We start from the raw sequence: 25,484 nt of genomic DNA, 5'->3' as shown, positions 1-25,484 counted from the left end.
ATGGAAGTAGTGCTGTTTGAGATCTGAAAAGTCACGTAAGCCATGTATTTGTGTTGTGTTTCTACAGAATACTGTGAATATGATCCTAAAGAACAGAAGAAGATGGGGGGGGGGAAATCTTTTCCTTCTTTGTATGTGAGAATCCATTCCTGGAAACAGGAATTTCCCCTCTTTGCTGTTCACCCCAAATCATCCTAAATGCCTGTAAAGAAAAAGTTGTGTAACACAGTAAAACAAATATTTATAATGTATCAAATATATATGTATACATTTGTATACACACATGTATTTATGCACATATGCAAATGTGTATAAATGTAATAAATGTATATATAATACTATCCCGCATCAGTGAAGTGTTATAGTTGATGATGAAAATGTTTTAGAAGTTCTAGCATCACATAATGAGGTTTAGCACTTCAGGTTTTAGTTGTAAATTATGAGCAACTCTCTTAGTTTCACCTTAGTTTTTCCACTGTTTGTAAGATTTTTTTCCCCATCTTCTTCTGTTCTTTAGGATCATAGTCACAGTATTCTGTAGAAACACAACACAAATACATATATACTGTAAACAGGAGCTTGTAATGCATGTGCCTTGAAAGCATAGGAATGTGCTATCCATCAGGCAGTGTATTTCACGTGGAGGGTACCAGCTCTTGCTCTTCCAAGGGTCCTGAGGAGAGCTTCTCCTAAAGCTGTTCTGGACCTCTGTCCTACCAGGGAAGAAATCCAAAATTCAGTCTCCTGGAACCCATTCTTGGGGATGTGAGACAAATTTGTCCTCTTTTCTGTCTCTTGCCTCAAAGTGGAGGAGAAATGGGAGAGCAGACCTTGCCTCCGTGGGAGACTTGATTCTCCCCACTGCCAACATTCCTGGATCTTATATAGAAAGCTTGGTATGGATAAAGAGGGATAGTCTTGATATGTGTGGTATGGATAAGTGAAAACCTGTATAGTGAAAGTACTTTTAAATAGTGTGTCTTGCTTACACTTTTCTCCATTATTCATGGGCTGTTTTGTTCCCAGTCACCAGCTTTTTCTGTGAAATGTTTTTCCACAGGTTTCTTCTTACTGAGTACATGATCTCAAGTAATCGCATCACATGGTCGATCAGTTTGATGACGACATGATGTCTGATTTGGCTACGTAACAATACCACAAATTCACCCAATTCAGACAAAGGATAACATCATTCCTAGTGAGGGCAGAGTACTTTTTGACTCTGTTCACAGTTCTCCAAAATGATGGGTTGGGGGTGGGGCACTTTTCACAGGCAGAAATGATTTGTTAAAAGCACCAGCTCACCCTTAATAATAACCACTATACTGTATTGAATAGAATTTTCAGAGCAAAGGTTGTATTATACAAGTAATTGCTAGGCTGTTGACTGGCAAGCAGACAAGCTAGCTGGGCAGGTGGCCAAAAGGCAGGTAAGCCAGCAATACAGTAGCTGTTCAGGCAAAGATTTTGGCAGGCTAGGTCAATCGGAGCTTCAGGTGAGACAGAGCTTTGAGTTAGGCAATACAGGGTTCCATGTATCTGTGGAACAGCTATTTTGGTAGATGGGTTGCTCAGGCTGGGAAGCCAGCAAGTCTCAGAGCAGCGGTTATGTAAGACCAGCATGGCCTTGATTGGCTCCCCAGATCACTTGATTCAGCTGGGCTCATAGGCGGCTATACATTTCCAGGTTGGTTCTGCAAATCAGAAAAGCCAGGCCAGCAGTTCCCTCTGCAAATGAACTGTCTCAGTGGCATAGAGTAGGATTTCTGGCTGTGCTGCCAGATTCCCCAGCTGGCATGGCACCTTACAATAATAAGGCGTAATATTGATGCCTGATATTTCTGAGTAGTTTATACTTAAATAACTATACCTTGTTGCTGGTGGATAACAAAGTATCGATATAACTAGTAGACCTAATTCAGCATTGGTGGTGCACAAACGCATGTACATGCACATGCACTTGTCCCTTGCTACAGGGGTTCTCAAACTTCTTGAGAGTAAAACTCCTGAGGTAAGTTCTTGCAGGGGAGGCGGTAATGCAGTGACGCAATCCCCAGGAGCATCACAGGGGCTGTCTTTTACTATGGCAGTAGCAGACTCCCAGGGGTGCAGGGAGCCCTGCAGAAGCCTCTGCAGGACTCCCCAGGCCTTGGAAAATGAAGAAATAATGGTTGCAACCCACTTCTGATCTGCAATTGTGAAACTGGAAGTGGGTCGCAGTCATTAGTTTTACATTTTCCGAGGTTTGGGGAGCCCTGTGAAGGCTTCTGTGAGGCTCTCCACACCCCCTTCCAGAGTCTGCTGTTGTGACATGTGAGTAAAAGACAGCCCCTGAGCGCCGCCCCCCCCACAGCGGCACAATCCTGGGGATCATGTTGCTCCATTTCCCCCTTAAAGTGGTAAGGGGAGAGGACCTCAGTCTGGGGTGTTGCTGCGTTTGCGAACTTCTGCATTGCTTGATTAGGAACTGTATGTGCTATACATGAGATTCATTGCACCTAGCACCTAGAGTTGCATACATTATTCCCTGTGTTAAAGTGATAGCTGCCTGTTAGCCCTGGTCAAATGGCTGTTGCTGTTGGCTTTGCCAGAATGCAGTGCCCAGCCACTCATTCTCTGTCTCATAGACGGTGTCAGTTGCCTGGTTAAGTATGTGCCTGTATTCTGGATTACTCTGACCTCTCTGATTTTTCTCTCTCTCTTTTTGCACTTTTGAAACTGGTACCTGAGGTTCTTTTGAGAGATTCTGGAATGTGTTTTAGAGGTCATTTAGTGCACCCTTTCCGTTTTTCCTCCCTAGTAATATATCTGTTCAATATTATTAATTTTGTGTCAGTATTGTTTGTGTAGTTGTAGCTGGGAACAGCCTTATCAGGGCCACACTGCAGTTCCTTTTTTCCAGCCAAATCTGTTTTGTTAATGTAATTTAGTATAAGAGACTGACATAGAGCTGGTGTTCTGACTTATTTGGTAAAATGTGTCTAACAGCTGTTTCTTTTCCAGGCTTAAATATCCCCTTAAAATTTCAAGTCTCACTCCATAAATTAAAAATCTGTACTGAAAAAGCTGTATATTTGAATAATTAAGAAAGCACAGGCCAGGAGAGTGAGTGAGCATGGTCTAGTAACTTGAACTTGGAGCTAAGAGCAAATTCCCCAAGGCTTATATTACTTGGTTGACTGCTTTGCTCACTTGAGCTTTTGGATAAGTTACTACATTTCTCTGTACACTGCTCCATATTTGTAAGATAAGAATAATACTACCCCATCCGTGCACAGTATATTTCTGAAGGTGGTTTGAATGAAGAGAAAAAAGTAAGAGTCCTGGTATCACCCTGAAAAAAGGCAATTTGTATTTACTATATTGTATTAACAATGTAGTATTACTGTTAGACTGTTTTGCTCATTACGAGAAAAGATGCTTGTTGTTTACAGGTCATTTTAAGCAGAAGGGGTAGGCACCGTTAGGCCAGCATGCCAATTTCTTAAATTAGGGAAGCTGACAGCTGCAGGCTCTAGACAAGGGTCTCCAAACCCCGGCCCGGGGGGCAGATGCAGCCCGCGGAGAGCCTCTATCCGGCCCGCGGCCAACCTCTAATCTCCTGAGAGCCTCTGACCCAGTTGACCAAACACAACCAGAGTTGTGCTTGTGGGGTGGCGGAATAGGAAATAAAGTGTGTGTGCTTTATTTCTTGGGCTGTGTTGGTGCTTGGAGAAATCCTGGACATTTGAGCTCATTCATCTAAGTTCCATTTCTAATGTATTTATTTAAATTTTATATTTCGTTTTTCTTTCCGGCCCTTGACACCATGCCAGATATTTGATGTGGCCCTTCGGCCAAAAAGTTTGGAGACCCCTGCTCTAGACTAAGGCTGGCAGGCAGAAACCTTCCTGAGCCAGATCTTACAAGACTGAAGGAAGCCAGAGCCAAGGAATGCTAGTCCTATTTTGAGTTCTGGCATTCAACAAAGATTCAAAGTTTAACACCTCTCTCTGAGACAGATCAAGCAGGATGTCTGGTGGGTCTTGAAGGAGAACCCAACTGGGGGAAAATGCTTCACCCTGAATTCCCAAAGTGAATGAGTGAGCAATTGGTACAAGATGCTAAGGAGCACTTCCCAATCTTTTGTTCTCTACCTTTGTTTTTATATTATTTGACACAAAGAGATTGTGAAAATTCTATTGTGTCACACAGGTTGTCTAGGACAGCTCCATGGCTATCCATTTATAGGAAACCTTTGGAAATGATAAGCAATATTTAAGTGATATGTACCAACACGAGTACCAATATGTACCAATAGTGATATGTACAATTCTTGTATAGCTCCTGGCAGAGTATTGATTTCCTACATCGGAATACTTAACTGAAGAAAAGTTTTTCTCCCTGTTCTAACCCCTGGGTTTGGTCAATTCACAGTTGTCTTGACTTGTGGCAGAACTGTGAGTTGCATGTGCTGGGAAAAATCCTTGTAGAACTGGTGGGCCTTATATTACCTGAATTAGTTCTAAGGGTAAGAATATAAAGCATGTCTGAACAGTTTTATGAGAGCAGGAACCATTTAGGTTCTAGAACACCTTTCTCCTAAAAATCTGGAAATGTAGCACAGTGATGTTAGTGAACATTCCCAGAAGGCTACATCTGTAAAGAAAGCAATTTGTTGTGTGTTTGATTTCAGATATTCTAATGCTACTTTAAAGGAGCTATTTTTAATACTAGTATTTATGGGTTTCTTCAGTTTGCAGTACCAGTAACTTTTTTCCTTTCCCCGTCTCTCTTTCTGCATAATAGTTCTTGCTGACAATCTGAAATCCAACCCAGGAATTAAATGGCAATACTTCAGTTCAGAAGAAGGTATTTTTACTGTGTTTCCAGCCCATAAATTTCGATGTAAAGGCAGTTATGAGCACCGCAGCAGGTATGATTTTTACTGGGGATTTTTGAAAAATTGTAGGTACAATATGCATTGCAAAATATTGTAACCATGTTCAATTCAGCACAAAGGAATCTTCAGCTAATTTCATGCCACCAGGGCGGCATGGTGGGAATGTAGTTTAAATGGGTCTATGAGAGTTTCAAAACATGATGATGTAATTGTCTTCATCAGTTCGTCAACTCAATCCATATTCACTGAGCGTCCAGCCCCCCAGTGCACTGTGGTAAAACAGTAGATTTGAAATGAGGTGACTTACAGGTAGATGTATGGTAAACCAATCTTTACAGCATGCTGATCTGTGTATTACCTACTGCAGCCAAATTACCATCACAATGCCATCAGGGGGCTGGAAGGGCTTTCCAGAGAAGATATTGTGCTCCTTGTCTCAAGCACACACAACCTGGACAGAATTGCAAACAGCATTATGAAGTACAAAGTATACTTAATCAGCCCAATGTATAATATACTGTATATCATAAATATGATCATTTATGATTAGAATGCATTTCGATGTATCTGAACTTCCATTTGTAATTTGTGAACACAGAGATTTATAAACACTGGAAAGGTTGGTATAAACATAATTAAATAAATAAATCAGTAATTTGATACAGTTTTATATAATCTGATACATTCTCCATAAGGGAGAAGTCTAGCAAAACCATGGCTTAAATTCACACACACACACACACACACACACACACACACACACTGAGATTGACATATGAACAATGATTGAAGTTTAATGATAAAGGAAATATCCAGCTGCAAATGTTTTAACAGGTTGAAAACAATTTAGGAAAATGAGAAGCATATCATCAATTATATGTACTTCTCAAATACTCTGACTCAGCAAAAGTAGTCTGTGCACCAAAACAGATTTCCTTGAGATGACCTGCTGTTCTAAGTGCACTTCTATGACAGATTTCCGTGAGCAGTTCAGTAACAATTGCATAACCATATTCATTACCGTATGGATCTCCAGACATGTGCATGTGACACTGGAATTTTCAGGATTAGGGTAATGAAGCTTACCCTACCAATACAATGTTTGATGTTCAACTATGCAAATGTTATTTAACTGGGGACATAAAACCCCTTCTCTGTTTCCTGTTTCTTCCATGTATGATTAAGTAACCTTCAGTTACTTAAACGTTTCTATCCATGGTTACAGACTACACCGCAAAGTTATATGGTTTTAAATTAGATATTCTTCCTAATATACTCCTAGGAACTCTGGAAATTGTCATTTTGCGAAGGCAGTAAAAATTATCTGTTAGACAGCATTGGCTTTTTCACAGAATTATAGTTTTCAGAATTCTTTTAGGTCTAGAACCAGATCAAGATTGTAGTGTATTTGTTGTTCTCATTTGAACAAATTATTTTTGTCATTATTTTCTTTACATGTTAAGTTAGTTTTCATTATGTGTTTTAAAGTTCTGAAATCCTAAATGTTAGTACCATAATAATGTACTGCTAAAAGGCGTTTTTAAATTAAGAGTTGATTATGCCAGTTTCTTTTAATGCCTTTAGAACCTTCTCCTATATGTATTCCTTTTTCTCATATTAAGAGTTCTTTGGTGCCTTTGATGTAGCAATATTTAGATCTTTTGTTTATAGCAAGTAGTCTTTGGTCTAGACAAACTGAGAGGTGGATCAGGGTGTGTATGTTCCTGTTTTGCCTTTTTAATTTCCTTAGTCAAGATTAGTCCAGTTTGTTCTAGTTTCAAACATCAGGAGGAAAACACTCAACCTCCTTCTAGTTACATCCATCTTGGATCTGCAAATGCTCAGTGTCTTTTGCGGACTTGAACAATGCTGCGTCTCTTTTGTGTGTGTGTTTAAATAGCATACACAGATAAGAAAGCCTTGCAGAATATGATCTGTATAAATTACATTTCAGAGCATTAATAGAAAAGACAGTCTTGGCAGAAGACTTTTCTCATGATGATAAATCCAAGCTTAATGAACTAATACAATTTTACACTGCATGTATGGTCTTTTTACATGCTAGGTGTCTATTATCTGTGCAGTACAGTTTCAATTACTCCGCCTGATTAAGAATCATGGCATCAGGTGTGGCAGATATATACATTACATCAGGCTTAAGCTTTTGGTTTCAGAAATGGATTCATTGTCAAAGCAGATTATTCATGATCTAAACACTGTAATTAGTTACACCTGTTACTAAATGATGGATTTAAAACTATAGTTTTAACTGAGGCCATACTGAGACAACTAAAATAAGATTCAGGTTGGTGACTGATGTGGGATTTGAACCAAACTTTGCTAAACCCTAACTGGACATACTGAATAAATGTGGCACTCCAGTGAGCCCTCACAACATACATTTCCTTTAATTTTAAAGGCAAATCCCTTATAAATTCTCATATTTGTACCTCCTAGTGTTCTTTGCATAGTGTTATAGCACTAAACAATGCTCTCCCCTCTTTCATTTTTATTTCAGAATTGTAAATGATTATCAAACATTTCAGCGCATGTTCCTAACTGCTGCTTCAATTTCAGGCCTATCTACGTCTCTACAGTTAGACCTCAGTCTAAGCACATAGTCGTCATTGTGGATCACGGGGCTTCTGTTACAGAAACACAACTCCAGATTGCAAAGGATGCCGCTCAGGTTATTCTGAACTCAATAGATGAACATGACAAGGTGAGTTTACTATGAATATAAGTGAATCATGATGGTTTTAATCTTTTTTTTTTTTTTTTTTTTTGCTTGCATCAGGGCCCCACCAATGAAGCAATTAAAGTTACTTGCAGGTGGGCTTATTGGAGGTTCAGTTCTTGGCTCCTGCCCTGGATTCAGTGTCTGGGTATTGAAAAATCGCATAGTGTGGTGGTTGAGAGCCTGAGAGCACAATCCTAAGCTTGTCTACTCCCAGAAAAGTGTGCATAGGATTTGTAGACTGAGCTACAAATATGAATCTTGCCTCTGCTCACTGCTCTCTCACTTGTCAACCTTAGGCAAGCTACTCCCTTCCAGCCTCCCTGTCTCCAATGTGGGGTTAATAATACTTACCTTAAAGGGTTACTTTAAAGGTTAAAAGTTACCAGAATCACAGGAAGGTGACCCAGGTGAAGCAACTTGAATCCTTGAAAGCGTCATCAAATGCTGAGCAGTACTATTGCATTAAACAGCAAGGGGGCAAGATAATATGCAGGCTTTTGCTTTCCCAATACAGTGTGCTACTGTCCCTCCATTCCATCCCTGCTAATGTTCTGCTATTGTTCTGAAGTAGAAATAGGAGTCTTAATTGCTTCAGCCAGTGAAGGATTCTAAAACTCCTAAGCCCAAATTTTGGTTTTAAAGAAACTCCAGATCCCCTTCTAATTCATATGAGAGAGAGAGAGAGAGAGAGAGAGAGAGAGAGAGAGAGAGAGTGCACGCAAGATACTTTTTTTTTCCCATTTCTCTCCTTTGTTGTTTAAAGCAAATCTTTTTATCTTGTAGTTCTGCATATAATAATTCTGTGGAGGTTTTTCAGGAATGTGTTCTCTCCCTCTCTCTCTCTCTCTCTGGGAAATCTTGATACAGCAGTTATGAATATTGGTTAAGGAAGTGAGTAAGATGTGTGCTAATCTGGAATAGGTTATTCCTCCCCTTTCGGATACAGAAACTGCAGATATGGGGGAACCCAATCTCTGTTGCCTCCCTTGTCCATTAACACTGGGGTGTTAAAGGCTTACTGGGGTGAGGTGTTACTTGCTTTTACAGGTTGCTATAAGCTTATAGTGCAGGCAGGCAGGCAGGCAGGCTGCTTGAATGTATGAAGAGGCTAGACTGAAGGTTAACTTCATGCTTCAATCTAATCTCTTCCAGCATGCTGGCAGCCTGCCTGCCTGTGCTATAAGCTTGCAATCTTATAGTAACCTGCAAAATCAAGAAACACGTCACTGCAGTAAGCCTTTATGCAATGTTAAAGGGCACAGGAAGGAGCAGGGGGGCCCAGATCCATGGATACAGGGGGCTGCCTGTGCTTCTTTTTTCTATTTGTAAAATGGTGTCCCCACACTTAAAAATTTTTTTGAAGTAACACTTTAGAATCCAAATCGATTTATTTATTTTATTTATTTATTAGATTTGTATTCTGCCTTTCTCCCAGAAGGGCACCCAAGGCGGCTAGCAGTCTAGTTAAAATACAAACAAATAAGGATACAAATAAACGTTAAAAATACAAAACACTTAAAAACAATTAAAACAAGATAAAATACATAGCAGCAGATTAAAAGCACACAGTAAAATACATAATTTATAAATTTATAAAAACAGCCCTTATAGCACCTTGAAGGCTTTCCTGAATAAAAATGTTTGATGTAGATGTTTGAGGCCAGGAAGAAAGTAGCATCAGGCAGATTGAGTCAGGACATGGAACCATGAAAAGTAACTGACTCCACCTTTACTTACTGGGCTGCTTATGTGCAAATGAGTGCTTGCCTTAAGAAGCAAATTTACAGAGAAAGTGTTCATTACAATATGCTGTAGAGAGCTGCAGTAGGATAGTGACTAAGAGCCCAATACTGTGCCTATCTATTGAGAACTAAGGCTACAGTCCCATAGGCACTTTCCAGGGAGTAACCCCCATTGACTATAATGAGACTTACTTCTGAGTAGACATGCATAGGATTGGACTCTATTATAATCAGTGGGGCTTACTTCCAGGTAAGTGTGAATAGGATTGCAGCCTTAGAGATGGGCAGCCCAATCCTATGCTTCCTGGCGCCCGCTGGAACAGTGGAACCAAAGCAGCTACCGCTGTATCCAGCAGCACCAGGAATTCACTGGAAATCTCCTTAGGAGACAAGGACTTTCATCCCCTTCCTCCAAGGAAAGCACTGGCAATGGGTCTCCTCATGTCTGTGCTGGCTGGTTTGCTGGTGCAGACCTAAGAGTCTCTGTATCAGGCCTTCCAGCCTGATACAGGATTCTGCTGGTTCCACACCACTCACACCCTGGTTCCTTCCTTCACCCACCCTTGCTTCACCCTCCCCCCACCTCCCAGAGGCTGCACCATCACCTGGCGGTCTCACATCTCCCAGTGGCGGCGCATTCTCCTCCTGCCAGTACTCGGCCCGCCACCTGACTCCAGGAAACCAGAAGTCGCATGTTTTCACCCTAAACAGACATTCTGAGCCTCATAGAGGCAGCATGCGGATGTGCACTTCCACTGCAAGGCTCAGAAAAACCTCTGGAGGCAAAGGGAGCATGGCTCCCTTTGTCTTCAGAGGCCGCATAACATCAAGCCTCGCTTGGTGACAGAGGTGCTGGTCCACATCCCTGTTGCTAAGCAATACACAACTGTAATAATTATAATTCTTTCTTTACAAGGTGTTGTCAGGATTACAACAAAATTTGAAACTCTTTGCACACTCAGAAAGTATTAATGATTGTTTATTATTCCTATGTTTTGAAGGACATTGCAGGGAAGTTGTGCAAGTCAGAGATGAAGCTTCCATTGTCCTCCTCAAAGATTCCAAGCTTAGGGGAAGGAAGGTGGAGAGCGGCTCTTAATCCAGTTGCACTGAGTTTCAGAGGCGCTTGTAATGCCTTTGAAGGCATACTGAGTTTTGAAGTGGCTTGGTGTGCCTCCAAAGCTCATGTGCCGCTTGTCCCTTAAGCCCATTTCCAATATCCTGGCGAGTCTGTTGTGGTTCCTAATTTAGCATGTTTGTATCGCTGCTGTAAATGCTTACATGAGAGCAGAAACTGGCTTACTTTGTTGGCAAAATAAAGGCCAGAATCTTCCTTCCATAAGTCAACCTGTCTCAAGTTTGACAGATTTATTCCTCAAGCATTATTTCCTGACATAATAGAATTTAAATCCACATAGACCCTTCCGTTGGCTTATCGCTATGTGTGCTATAGTGCAACACATAAAGAATTCTGAGTGGTACGGTAATCCAATATATACATTTTCTCTTTTAAGATCTCTGTATTGACTGTGGCAGACACAGTAAGAACTTGCTCTTTGGATCAGTGCTATAAGACATTTCTGTCTCCTGCCACCAGTGAGACAAAAAGAAAAATGTCCACCTTCGTTAGCAGCATAAAGTCATCTGACAGCCCTACCCAGCATGCGGCAGGATTTCAAAAAGCATTTCAGTTGATACGAAATACAAACAATAGCACCAAACTCCAAGCAAGTAAGTCTGTTATCATGCAGTATTAATGTTTTTCCCCCCACTTATGCTTGTATCTTCCTTGCTTTCATTTCCCCTTTGAATTGCTCCATTTAGGAAGCAGATAGGAGGACACAGTGTTTTGAAATAAAAATTATTATCTGAAATAACAGGGTTTGCTTTAAATTCCACACTGTAGACAGTAAAAATAAGTGATTTGTTGCATTTTCATTTTTTATGAAATTTTCAGTTTTTGCACATACCAACATTTTGTTGTCATAATCCTTAGTAATTGAAAGGTCTTATTAGATAGCTTGATCGCAAGCAATGAGAAAAATTCAGCAAATAATGTGGCAACTTTTTTTCCTGTCTAATCTCCCAACTGCTTTTAAATAGACCTTCAACCGCAGTCATAGAAGTCCCAGAGAATTTTGGAGCAATGTAATGGAACTCCATTTGAAGCACAGGAGGTCTGGGCCCCACCAGCAGCAGTTCAGTTGCCTAACATTGTGATTGGTATTTGTGTGCTGCTGCTGCTACTCCAATTTACAGATGAATTGTTGTAAATTGTTATGCTGTTATGTAATTTTTAGGAGTTATTTTATAAATGCATTATTGGTTGTTTTTTTTTAATTCATTGTTGTTTTGGTTGCTTTTGATTTTCATTGTGTATTTTATATAGAAAGGCAAGGCAAAAATGTTTTTAATAAATAAAATAACATGAAATAAATACTAGGAGAGGGTGGCATTGGCCCTTGCCCAAGGCTTAGCTGTTTACAGAGTACAGGAAAGATCAAGACATGTTGCAGACACACACCCTGTTATAAAACAACAGAAATACATAAGCAAAATATTTTTGGTCTTCAAAGCAAAAATAAAAGGTGTTCCGTACCCAGGAGATTTTAATCAGGTACAAGTGGAGACGTAATGGCCCAACACTAGACCACTTAGCTGGTGCTGAAATTCACCCTGGCTCTGTCTTGGTCTTTCAAAATCAGGCAATGCTGTAGAACATATAAAATAAGATTAGTTGAATGTGCTCCTGAACAAGCATGGAGTGCATTTCTTCATCAATAATTACAGAAAGTCCCAGTGCAACAGGGATTAATAAGAAGAATCCCCAGATTAGAGGTGCTGTTAGAGCTCCAGCACCTCTTCTTTTCAAGGGGTGCAACATCATCAGGGTGTAGCTGGCGCTAGAAAGTACTCACCCTGCTTGGTCACTGCCAGTCTGAGCTCAGTGTAAACTGCCTTTCAGCACACCAGTACAATGTGATATAATTGGGCAGTTACGGTGGCATATGAAAAGTTCAGGACTCGTTCCATACTGATGGCATTCTCTTGACTTGACCATCTTCACCCACACACTTGTACTGTATACAAGTCCTATATCTACCCATTGGTTAGATATAGTAGATAAACCAAGTTAGTAGGGATGAGGAAGAAAGGTATCAGGAATATAAAAACCCCAACATGATCATTTTGGCCCAATCCTATCCTTACCTTGCACCAGCAGAGCATGACGCTAGACTGGCTCAAAAGCACTGTAATAAACTTTGTGGCAGTGTGCCTTCAAGAAGCACCAGCAGAAAGGCCAGGGCCCTACCGCTGGTTCCATCATGCACTGGGACACCCAATGGAGCAGGTAAATCTGGTGCAGGAGCAGGATGTGGGAATGTCAAGGAGGGGCTGGAACAGGGCAGGGGAGGGCAATGATGGGGTAGGGGATTGGGCCCCTGCAGGTATGCTGTATCCCATCCTTCCTAGGCCACATCTCCTGACATCCAGGAGGGTGCCCGCATGGCTAACCAGCCAAGTTAGAGAGGCTGTGAAGGGCAAGGAAGCTTCCTTCCGTAAATGGAAGTCTTGCCCTAATGAGGAGAATAAAATGGAACATAAACTGTGGCAAAAGAAATGTAAGAAGGTGATACGGGAGGCCAAGTGAGACTATGAGGAACACATGGCCAGCAACATTAAGGGGAATAATAAAAGCTTCTTCAAATATGTTAGAAGCAGGAAACCCACCAGAGAAGCGGTTGGCCCTCTGGATGGTGAGGGAGGGAAAGGGGAGATAAAAGGAGACTTAGAGATGGCAGAGAAATTAAATGAGTTCTTTGCATCTGTCTTCACGGCAGAAGACCTCGGGCAGATACCGCTGCCCAAATGGCCCCTCATGACCGAGGAGTTAAGTCAGATAGAGGTTAAAAGAGAAGATGTTTCAGACCTCATTGATAAATTAAAGATCAATAAGTCACCAGGCCCTGATGGCATCCACCCAAGAGTTATTAAGGAATTGAAGAATGAAGTTGCAGATCTCTTGACTAAGGTATGCAACTTGTCCCTCAAAACGGTCATGGTGCCAGAAGATTGGAGGATAGCAAATGTCACGCCTATTTTTAAAAAGGGAAAGAGGGGGGGGGACCCGGGAAACTATAGGCTGGTCAGCCTAACATCCATACTGGGTAAGATGGTGGAATGCCTCATCAAAGATAGGATCTCAAAACACATAGATGAACAGGCCTTGCTGAGGGAGAGTCAGCATGGCTTCTGTAAGGGTAAGTCTTGCCTCATGAACCTTATAGAATTCTTTGAAAAGGTCAACAGGCATGTGGATGCGGGAGAACCCGTGGACATTATATATCTGGACTTTCAGAAGGCATTTGACACGGTCCCTCACCAAAGGCTACTGAAAAAACTCCACAGTCAGGGAATTAGAGGACAGGTCCTCTCGTGGATTGAGAACTGGTTGGAGGCCAGGAAGCAGAGAGTGGGTGTCAATGGGCAATTTTCACAATGGAGAGAGGTGAAAAGCGGTGTGCCCCAAGGATCTGTCCTGGGACCGGTGCTTTTCAACCTCTTCATAAATGACCTGGAGACAGGGTTGAGCAGTGAAGTGGCTAAGTTTGCAGACGACACCAAACTTTTCCGAGTGGTAAAGACCAGAAGTGATTGTGAGGAGCTCCAGAAGGATCTCTCCAGACTGGCAGAATGGGCAGCAAAATGGCAGATGCGCTTCAATGTCAGTAAGTGTAAAGTCATGCACATTGGGGCAAAAAATCAAAACTTTAGATATAGGCTGATGGGTTCTGAGCTGTCTGTGACAGATCAGGAGAGAGATCTTGGGGTGGTGGTGGACAGGTCGATGAAAGTGTCGACCCAATGTGCGGCAGCAGTGAAGAAGGCCAATTCTATGCTTGGGATCATTAGGAAGGGTATTGAGAAAAAAACGGCTAGTATTATAATGCTGTTGTACAAATCTATGGTAAGGCCACACCTGGAGTATTGTGTCCAGTTCTGGTTGCCGCAGCTCAAAAAAGACATAGTGGAAATGGAAAAGGTGCAAAAGAGAGCGACTAAGATGATTACGGGGCTGGGGCACCTTCCTTATGAGGAAAGGCTATGGCTTTTGGGCCTCTTCAGCCTAGAAAAGAGACGCCTGAGGGGGGACATGATTGAGACATACAAAATTATGCAGGGGATGGACAGAGTGGATAGGGAGATGCTCTTTACACTCTCACATAATACCAGAACCAGGGGACATCCACTAAAATTGAGTGTTGGGCGGGTTAGGACAGACAAAAGAAAATATTTCTTTACTCGGCTTGTGGTCGGTCTGTGGAACTCCTTGCCACAGGATGTGGTGCTGGCGTCTAGCCTAGACGCCTTTAAAAGGGGATTGGACAAGTTTCTGGAGGAAAAATCCATTATGGGGTACAAGCCATGATGTGTATGCACAACCTCCTGATTTTAGAAATGGGCTTTGTCAGAATGCCAGATGCAAGAGAGGGCACCAGGATGAGGTTTCTTGTTATCTGGTGTGCTCCCTGGGGCATTTGGTGGGCCGCTGTGAGATACAGGAAGCTGGACTAGATGGGCCTATGGCCTGATCCAGTGGGGCTGTTCTTATGTTCTTATGACATGGATCAACATGGACTTGGACCAGCTATACAGCTGGCACAGGTCCGAGTTGACCTGTTGTGGCTGCTGGGACATACTGCAGGGCAAGGGGACAAATGTGCCTTTATCTTGAAGAGACCTCCAGCCGCCAACATTCCTCCTGCAGAATGCAACTTAGCCTGCACCAGTGCTGCTGCAGCATTGCAGGCGACTTTAGTTACAGTTGGGCTATTTGAGTGTTAGACAGGAATAGAGTGTAACCTAAATGTATGCTGAAGCATCAGACTCACCTACTGCTGGGGGACTAAATTGGAGCACAATACATAGAGCTACATAGAAGTATCTGCAGCTGGTTGTCTCTTCTTAAACTCTAAAATACTTAAGATGTTAGTTAAAGCTGTATGCTGCTATTTGCTTGTGAGCTTAACTTTTGGGCGGCTTCAGTTCAGAAGTCACAGGGACTTTTTAAAATATGACTTCATGCATAATTATTGTCGCTTTCAAAAATGGGCCCTGGGAGCACATCCTAGCTCTTAAGTCTGAAGCATTGTATATTGCACACAAACACCACCACTAAAGCATCATACTATTTATTCAGTGATTTCAGAAAGAGGCTGTTCGAAGTACTTCCTTTTCCTTATAAATAATCTTCTTGCTTGTTTTCATTTCTAATACAAAAACGATGTTCTGCTGTATTGTGTTTTTTGTTTGTTTTTAATATCCAGCAGGCTCTGAATTCATGTTAAAGAATCTGCACAATTTATTTTTTAAAGTATGTATTTGTAATGCAACACATTAGTGAGAGACATATCTGGCATAAGAGATAAGAATGATTGTGAAAAGATGGATGTTTGGTGAGAGAAAGACAATCTCTAAAAGAGCAGTGGCCACCTTCTAATTAATTTACATTCTTATAGTTCCTTCCATTCTAGAGGATTTCACAATCCTTTCATAAACGATAAGTCCTTATGCAACTCTCAGCAACTCAGGAATAAATTGAAATCAAGTATCAGTAGTCAAGTGGAATAGGTTGTTGACTGTGGAAAATTTAGGACTACGGGAATGAAAACACTTGAGTGCCTTGCTCTTTAAGTTGTTCAGTGTATAAAAGAAGATAAGATTCTGTAGCTGCAAGGAAGAACAGTTTTATAGCTTCCTCTATATATTCATCAAGGCAAGGGGTGATGATGAACATCACCCCTGCAGTGATGAGCTCAGCCAATGGAAGGACAGTGTTTTGTAAACGCATTATGAACAAGACAGTGATTTCAGCAGTGCTTCCCTCACTTAGTAGTTTTAAGCTGTTGGAGTTCCAGCCATTGAGCTATAGCATACTACTATCCTGCAAGCTTCTGTCAACCTCTTTTTTATAAGGAAGCTACCTTGCTGTTCTGCAGTTGGATGTAAAATACATTCTCTGGTTTTTCTAACAGCAAGTAAAGCCTCACCTTTCCAGCAGCCCAAGATGGTTGGGGCAGAAGCATTTACCTCCAAAGAGCTGTGTTGAAAGCGGTGATGCAGTCATGCGAAAAAAACCCAAAAACCAAATGTTTATTCTTTCCCCCCTCACAGGAACATCCTACCCTGATAAGAATTTCAGTGCAGTATAATGAGAAATACAGGTGGGGCTTCAGTAGTATCCATGACGGATCCGTTCTTGGACCTCCCGCAGATACAGAAAACCGCGGATAATGGAACCTGCTGTTTCAGCCCCTTTAAACCTTCCGAAGGTGACCAGAACGCTGTTCCAGAGGGCATGTACACCCATGGCCTCTGCTGGCTTCTGAATGTCTTCTAGAGGCAAACAAAAAAAAATGACTTCTGGTTTTTGATCAAAAACCAGAAATGACATTTTTATGCCTTTAAAAGGCAATAGAAGGGCTGGGGAAGCCCCAAAGGGCAGCTCCTACAGTCCAGTCCTGAGCTTTCTGGTGCCCACTGGAGCAGCAGCGCCAAAGCAGCTATTGCTGTATCCAGTGGATACTGGGAAGCAACTGGAGCTCTCCTTGAGTGAAGAGGACTTTCACCCTCTTATCCTGGGGGAAAGCTCCAAGATTGGCCCTTATAAAAACTGGTGTGCTGAGCACAGGAAAGATGAATGCAAACAAGCAGTTCTCAACCACGGGTTTGCCTGTATATTTGGGAGTGCAAATTATAATGCAACCCATAACTTGGTGTGGTGTCTGGATTGATTAAAAAATGTTTTGTGATTCATAATCTTTTGAACTTTTTATTTGTTTTATTTGTTACAAAAAGAATTATTAAGAATATTTATACTCTGCTTTTCAACAAAAAAGAAGTTCATATAAAGGGTAAATCAGAGATGTAGAGAAATCATATAATTGAACATCTTTCTATTGTATACTTTTTCTTAGATACAGATATGGTAATAATTTATTTGTCAGCTGGAATAACTTCAACCGATTCATCAGAAGATGGTAAAAAGACTACACTTCGTGTCATCAATGACGAAAATAGTTTTCTAAACAACTCTGTAATGATCCTTACTTATGCCCTTATGAATGGTAAGAAGTGGCTATTTTTCTGCCAAATGAAGCTTCTTTGACTTGTGATTTTATCTGATTTGAATCATAAAAATCACATGCTGAATGAATCAGAGGTCTAGACTGACAAACTATTTCCCACATAGAACATCAGATTGTTTCCCACTCTCCATATCCATCTCCATGCTGCATGTATGTGAACTTGTAAGATCATTTAGGTCTGTCCTTAGATAATTGTAACATCTTTCTTGCAGAGGGAGTGACGGGTTTAAAAGAATTGGCATTTCTCCGAGACCTGGCAGAACAAAACTCGGCAAAGTATAAAGTGCTTGACCGTACTGCCCTACCTGTGATAAAGGGGAGCATGATGGTTTTGAATCAGCTGAGCAACTTGGAAACTACAGTTGGCCGGTTTTATACAAATCTTCCGAATCACATGGTTGATGAAGCCATCTTCAGTTTGCCTTTCTCAGATGAAATGGGAGATGGTAAGTGCTTTGAAGAACTGAAAGGGAACATACATTTTAAGAAATGGAAAGGGTTTATAATTTTTTTTACCATTACTACATTTATTGCAAACTGGCATTTTTACAGGTCTGCCCTTACAGAAGCTATAAAATTAGGATTTGCTTTCATGGAACTACTGCAGTGATTTTCAACCACTGTTCCACGGCACACTGGTGTGCTGTGATTGGTCTGCAGGTGTGCCACAGGAATTTGGGTGAGGGTCATATATTAGTAGGGCCATTGGGGGTTATAACCCCCTAGTATCATGATTACTGCCCAGAGAGTCAGGGGCAAATTAGGGGAAATTCCAAACCCTGGCAGGATGCAACCTGCACCTCTTTTACCATCCTAATCCACCTAACCCTTGCAGATAACGTGGTCTTCTTATAATACCACAAGCACCCAGGTTTTTTTGAAATACATTCTCTTGGTCAATAAAATAGATTGCACTTATTCTTCAAAATAGAAGAATTTTATTTACAAGAAAAAGATTAGTTCTTAAGGGAGACCTTGTTGCTCCGTAAACATTAGTAACATGCATTTACAGTAGTGTACAAGAACAAGTTTGCTAGCTTATCTAACTGGATAGTAAGGTTACGGATTTACCCACATTACAAAAGAACATAAGAACAACCCTGCTGGGTCAGGCCATAGGACCATCTAGTCCAGTTTTCTATATCTCACAGTGGCCCACTAAATGCCTCAGGGAGCACACAAGACAACAAGAGACCTGTATCCTTGTGCCATCCCTTGCATCTGGCATTCTGAGGAAACCCACTTCTAAAATCAGGAGGTTGCACATACACTTTGCAGGACATTCGGCAGCATAATGCTCCCTAAGCTGCCTTCTAACATGCTGCAGCATAACAAGTGCTAACTCTAGATTTCCTCCTCTATGAACCCACACCTAGGTTTTATACTCCAAATTACAAATTAACCACACCTGAATAACCTCATGTCTTCTACCTAGCAACCAGCTTAAAATCTCTCTTAACCCATTTCTGCCTGGCCCACAGATGTACACATTTGGTCCCTGTTGCATTTATGCAACATTGGGCAGAAATGGCTTAAAGGAAAAGTCCACTTGACCAACTCCCTGACACCTGGCTAGTAGTGCGGTGTGCCTTGTCAGTTGTCCAAAAGCTGATGGTGTGCCTCGACAATTTTGGTGCCTTCTCAGTGTGCTATGAGATGAAAAAGTTGAAAAATCACTGAGCTGCTGCTATGAAAATGCTCTGTTCTTGTTTTAGGAGGCTTGTAATGTGGAAAATTGGGGCAACATTGCTACAAGATGCTTAAACATTAATGTGCTAGGTTACATTATTGGGGTTAATTTCTGTGTTGCATTTGCTACATACTTCCAAGATCAAACTTAACATTGCACACAAATGTATTTCCTTGAACCAGGACAGCTTTAGTAAATTCTGATAGATGTGGTGTCTAACAATGGGAGTTTTTTTTTCTCTAAATGCTGAACTTCGCAGTGACCTTTGATAGAGGTACATGTAGTTCTGTTACCTTGGTGTGATAAGATAGCCGGGAACATTATATCTGTCTCTAAAATGGTTTTGGTTTTTTTTTTTCTTCTATTGGAATGCACTCAACAGGTGATCATTTGGTCATGCTAGTTTATGCCTCTGAACATGTGGAATGCCACAGATTTTTTTTTGCCAGTAGATTAATTGCCAGTACTGTCACACAGTGGTGTGTCACACAGTGTGGTAGATATTGAAGATCATCTGGAGTTTTGGCATTGGGTATCATCAATACAGTGGTGACATTCTTTAGCTCTATATATTGTTAATATACCATCCAGTTTTTCTGTCTGATCAAATTAGGAGACTAGGATTACTTCCAGAACCTCCATTACTCCTGGATAGATAGGTTACGATGACCAGGAGCTCCTTGTATGCTACATATGCTACATATCTTTCTGAAGTGGCATCATGCTGTTCCATACTTTTGTAGAATTGACTATTGTAATATGCTTTATGTGGGGCTTCCCTTGAAGATGACTCAGAGGTTTCAACTAGTGCAGAATGCTACTGCTTACTTTTTGGTACAGGTTTGGTCAAGTCACTTGCAGTTAACTAGTAGCAGCAGAATATGAATAGCAATGCATTTCTGAATGCTTATCCCAGAAGTGGGTCACGATCTCTATTTTTAGATAGTTAGAGACTTGAGGAGCCCTACAGAGACATCTGCGGGCTCCTGCACCCCCAGGAAGGCTGACGCCGCTCCTAGTAAACCCTAAAAAAAACTCTTTGTTCCTGGCGGTGGCACTATTCTGGCAATCATGTCTCTGCCTTCAAAAATGCCCCACTCCTTAAAGGGGCAGAGTTTGGGAAGCTCTGTGTTATAAGAACAATCTTTTCCTTAAAAAAATATATATATATTGGCCCAGAGGTTGCACTAAATATTGCTGACTGCAAAGGACTCACTTGAGTTTAGAGTAGGACTGCAACTACTTGATTAAAAACTTTTGAATCAAAAGGTGCCTCTAATTTGTTGGGCAATAGAGGTGTTTGAAAATGGTGTTATTTATTTACTCCAAAGTAAGCCCATTGTGTTCAGTAAGACTTAGGGCTGCAATCCTATCTTTCTCACCAGAAACAAACACCTCCAGCAATACACATGTAACAATATGTAATTATTTTTAGTATAAGCATATTCAAAACTTGTGGATAGCAGGTACTGCTATGAAAGAGTAATTTCCCATTTCTTTCTACACAGGATAGAGTGAGGCCTCAATTCTGTCCCTTGCCACCAGCACTGATGCAGCTATGCCAAAAAGGCACACACTGCATCTAATGCTGGGAAGCGCCCCTAGGGCAAACGGACAGTAAGTAAAAATAATTTTTGTTTCTGCATAGGACCTGGGGCTACCTATGTGTCCTCAGACATACACTGCCTCTTTTGGTGGCATATGCTTGAGGAGGAAAACAGGTCAGGGAGATTTTAAAAAGAGGGGAAACAATCCAGTGTGCACCACTGCTGCTTGATCCCCCCTCTCACCTCCTCCCATGTAACTTCCCATCCCCACCCATGATCTGTCCCGGCTGCTGACTTATTGGCTCTGGAAATCCCATGAAAGCTACTGAAGCAGCACGGCTGGCACCACTCACCATTTCCGGCAATGTACTGTAGAGCATCACATATTGCAATTGTAAGTCAGGCTACAGTGCTGGGACACAAGTTCCAGTGGCACAGCCCAACCATAGGACCTGGCTGTGACTCTTCTGTGGAAGGACTTGATGTGACATGTACCAGCTTACTCTGAAAACTTTCTTTTTTTCTTTCAAATTAGTTTATTCATATACTAACACATGAAAATATAATTACTAGATCACAGTGCATTTTTGGAGTTGGGTGACAGCTGTACTTTGAAATGCCTTCTTGATGGGTTACTCTCTCATTTGATCAATTTCAGTACAACCTATCTTCTGATATGTGCCTTACAGCTGCTTCAGATGCCACCGCTTTGCTGTCCTGACAGTGCCTTTTACTAACATAGCTGATTTTTTAAAGCAGAACCACCTGCCTGCCCCTCTCAAAACATACTACAGTCCTGAGGAAAGTTAGCTGCAGCACGAACTTTATGCATCCCTTCTCAGAAGTTCCATTTAGTTCAATGGGGCTTACTCCTGGATAAGTGTGTATAGGATTTCAGCCTTTGAAGGAAGCCACACTGAATAAAAATCTTAAGTAAACACATGTAGGAATGAGCTGTAAATCTTGTGTCAGTCCTTCTATATAGGTGCTAGATTGTTCCCTGTCACTAATTGCACATTTGCTTTTTCTTCTTGTTCACAGGTCTCATAATGACTGTAAGCAAGCCTTGTTATTTTGGAAACCTGCTACTAGGAATTGTTGGAGTAGATGTAAACCTGGCATATATTTTAGAGGATGTCACCTATTACCAAGATTCTTTGGCCTCTTACACTTTTTTGATAGATAATAAAGGTACGTTTGTGATTAGACTTTGCTGTAGTACTTGCTTTCAAGACCCAGTGATCACATCTATGCTATTTGAATGTAAATTTGTCTTCTGGACCATATAATAATTATTTATTGCTGCTTGAGTATTTTGTGTTGCATGTTTTACTTTATTTCCTGTTGCATGGAGATAATTGTATAAACTACAACCCAATCCTATTGAGTAATTCTGCTGGCAGAACAAGCATTCTGCCAGTGGAGACTGCCTTATGGTAATCATAAACTCATCTTCATCAGCAGAAGTGCTGGGGCGACTGCAGGCACAACAGCAGCACCGTGAAGGTATGCCGACCCAGGTGAGGGGAGGGCAGAAAGGGAGCAGGACCGGAGGTGAGGTCTGGGAAGGGCATGGTTTTGACGGCAGTGGCAGCCACCAAATCCAAACCCTCTTCCCACATCCAATCCTCCAGACTTATGAGCAGTTTGAGTAGACCCTTCTGTGCCTCAGAGGCTTACTCCTGGGTAAGGGGACAAATGTCCCCTTACACAGAGGAGATTTCCCTCAGGCTGCAACACAAGCTATTTTGGTGAGGGGGGGAAGCATAGGATTGGGTTGTATCTTTAATGTGGAGATTTTTATTTCCTTCAAAACATATTCTAAAGTGTAGCATAATATGATAAATTAAAATATGCATCCCCCTTTTTTTACTTTTAGGATATACTCTTATGCACCCTTCCCTTACCAGACCATATTTACTTTCTGAACCACCACTTCACACAGATATAATACATTATGAGAATATTCCAAAATTTGAATTGGTTCGTCAAAACATCCTTAGGTAAGACTTTGAGTTAATAATTTGAACAAATTTGGCATGTTTAATCTGCAGTGGAAATTTTGTTGAACTGAATAGTTATTCAAAAACCACAATTCACTTGTGACTTCTTAGTTTTCTTCAGTGAGCAATATATACATACATATATGGTATATGCAATAGGAAATTTATGTATGTTTTGGATATCCCCTGTATTCAATCCCCTGGTATTCAATCTGTGAGTCCTGCCTCCTTAGGGAGGCGTGGCTAGCCTCCAGGGGCGTCGCCAGGCATCTCTGGGAGAGGGGCTAGGCTGGGCTGCTCTGCTGCATGTGCTGCCTGCTGACTTACTGCTTTTCTGCAGCTGTGAACGAGGTGGGTGGGGCAGCGTGAGGCTGGGAGGATGTGTGAAACATGGTGGGGGGGGAGGGAGAGAAAGCTGACCAGGCAGGCAGGCAGGCAGGCACAGGTGCCGCATCTCATCATGAACTCTCTCCATGTGCAGCCTTGCCCCAAGGACTACATTTCCCAGTGTGTCCCTCTCCCTGAGCATCCTGGGATTGGTCAAGGCTGCTTGGGAAGGAAGGAGCCAGCCTGCTCCTAGTGGGGGAAGGGGTGTCCAAATGCCCCAGACTGCATCCCTCTGTCTTGCCTGGGGGAACGGGTGGCATCTGCATGCTGCATGTATGTGTGTGAGCAGCCCCCATCTACTTTGGGGTGAGTTGTAATCTTGCTCTGAGTGTCTGCAATCCTTTCCACACTTTCCTGGGAGTAAGCCCCATTGACTTAAATGGTGCTTACTTCTGAGTAGGCCTACATAGGCTTGGGATATGTTAACTCAGGATCTTCACCTTTCTCTTTTTCCTCCCCTTCCAAAAAAGAGAAAAAAGCCACTCTTGATGGCTTTGTCTCCAAAAATTGATTAAAAGTTAAAATCCCCATTCTTTTTTAGCCTTTCCCCCTTTTCCTCCTGCCTCCTTTTTGGGCAGGGGGGGGGGCGGTACTCTTTTGGCTGCTATTGTAAGACAAAAGGCACAATCCTAGCTAGGTCTACTCAGAAATAAGTCCTATTGTGCTCAATGGGACAGTGGGGTTAGGATTCCAGCTGAACAGTCTCTAGGTCTCAATTTGCATCAGTTTGCAATTAGCAGATATACACAGAACAAAGTCTTCCCCTCCCCCAACAAATTTATCAGTTCCTCCCCTCCCTTTCCCAAACCCTCCAGGTGTACTACTAACAAATTCAGGGCACAGTCCTAACCAGGTCTACTCAGAAGTAAGTCCTATTTTGTTCAATGGGGCTTACTCTCAGGTAAGTGTGGTTAGGATTACAGCCTCATAGTGCTGGCAGAGCAGAGTGCTGCTGTATAATTATAACACCTTCACCCCCATTTTGGGGGTTACTGATGTGAGGTGGGGAGCCATGACTAATGGCTACAAGGATCAGGGGAGGTGCAAGCCGGAAAAGTTAGAGAACCACTGGATATGCCCAATATCACTATGTCTGTGTTACTCTTTGATCATAGTTTAGAATTAGGGGCACAATCTAATGGGAAGTTTGCAAATGTATCGTTGAAAATCATGGGCAGAGCATAGGTATACGTGTGTGCTCTTACATAACTCCCATATATTTCCATGGAAATTGCTCGGGTGAAGATCTGGTGGATTGTACCATCCTGGTCATCTTTCCAAATGTTAGTTTCATCCATTTTTGTTGGGAACATGTCTCACAGTCTGAACATTTAACCATTAAATATTTACTCTGGGTTTCTTAACCAATTTTTAAAATTCACTTATTCCTAGAATACTGTGCTATGAAAAAGAAATTGTGTCCTTCAAAAAGAAATGTCTTCCATTGTTAGTAGTTTATTGTTACAGCCTTTTTATTTACCAGCTGCTATTTTAATAAAGCTCCTTTGTGCATACTCCAATCTGGACTCATAAATCCATTCTACCATCGTACTTCTTGTCCTCATTTGGCCATTAATAATTTTTACAGACTTCTCCCTCCTGAACATTGACCATTTTAAACTCTCTCTAGTGTTGTTATACTGAGTAGAGACACTGTTTTTACCTGGCCATAAAAGGCTTGATATAAGATTATTGAATTTTGTGATGAAAACCCTTAATGACCATTGCAACAAGGCCAGGAAGTGAAGGAGCCTCTGTTGTTTTGCTTCCCAAGCCCTTGACTTTACTTGTAGATTTAGATAGAGAGAAAAGAGATAGCACCTGGAAAAATATCTTCAAGTCAGTCTCCCAGGGGCAAGGTATGATATGTACAGAAACAGCAAGCATTAGACTGTTTTACTGATGTGTCATAATGCTAATTATGGCAGATTTTCAGCCTTCTTTGGTTTCTCAGGATTATTGCTTCTTATATATATTCATGGATAAGGCTAGTACTGTAATTAAGCTTTAAACCCTGCCCACCAAGTTACCTGAGTTTATGTTTTCTCTGGTGTATTGTTTTCTGCTTATATTTGACCACTCACCATTCAAATCTCCATGTTAAACCATTTCTGCCTAATGTGGTATATATGCAACAGGGATCAAATGTGTACCCCTGTCAGCTGGACAGAAATGGGTTTAAATAATTGGCCTCATCCTGGGCTTTTCATCTTCAAAGAAATTTAGAAAACCTAAATCTCCACATCACCTCTGTAAGGTAGGCAAGCTTCCTTAGCCTTTACAATTTGGAAAATGAAAGATGCATTCAGTTTGCTGCTTTAGGAACACAAAAGAAATTCATGT

At 41.5% G+C, this 25,484-nt stretch overlaps 1 protein-coding gene and 1 pseudogene across 1 annotated transcript in view; one reads left to right on the top strand and one right to left on the bottom strand.

Moving 5' to 3' along the window:
• CACHD1 (cache domain containing 1) overlaps positions 1 to 25,484 on the top strand; it is a 164,825-nt gene that overhangs the window by 102,913 nt on the left and 36,428 nt on the right. Inside the window, exons 5-11 of the mRNA XM_066625926.1 lie at positions 4,789 to 4,915; positions 7,460 to 7,604; positions 10,879 to 11,095; positions 17,344 to 17,493; positions 17,727 to 17,960; positions 21,793 to 21,942; positions 22,631 to 22,754. Of these exons, the coding sequence (XP_066482023.1) occupies positions 4,789 to 4,915; positions 7,460 to 7,604; positions 10,879 to 11,095; positions 17,344 to 17,493; positions 17,727 to 17,960; positions 21,793 to 21,942; positions 22,631 to 22,754 (1,147 nt within the window). The remainder of the gene's footprint in view (positions 1 to 4,788; positions 4,916 to 7,459; positions 7,605 to 10,878; positions 11,096 to 17,343; positions 17,494 to 17,726; positions 17,961 to 21,792; positions 21,943 to 22,630; positions 22,755 to 25,484) is intronic.
• On the bottom strand, positions 9,622 to 9,727 carry LOC136650657 (small nucleolar RNA SNORA17; annotated as a pseudogene).

This window comes from Tiliqua scincoides, chromosome 4 (genome assembly GCF_035046505.1).
Source record: "Tiliqua scincoides isolate rTilSci1 chromosome 4, rTilSci1.hap2, whole genome shotgun sequence".
In the NCBI taxonomy this organism is placed as follows: domain Eukaryota; kingdom Metazoa; phylum Chordata; class Lepidosauria; order Squamata; family Scincidae; genus Tiliqua; species Tiliqua scincoides.
This window is presented reverse-complemented; position numbering and strand designations above follow the sequence as displayed.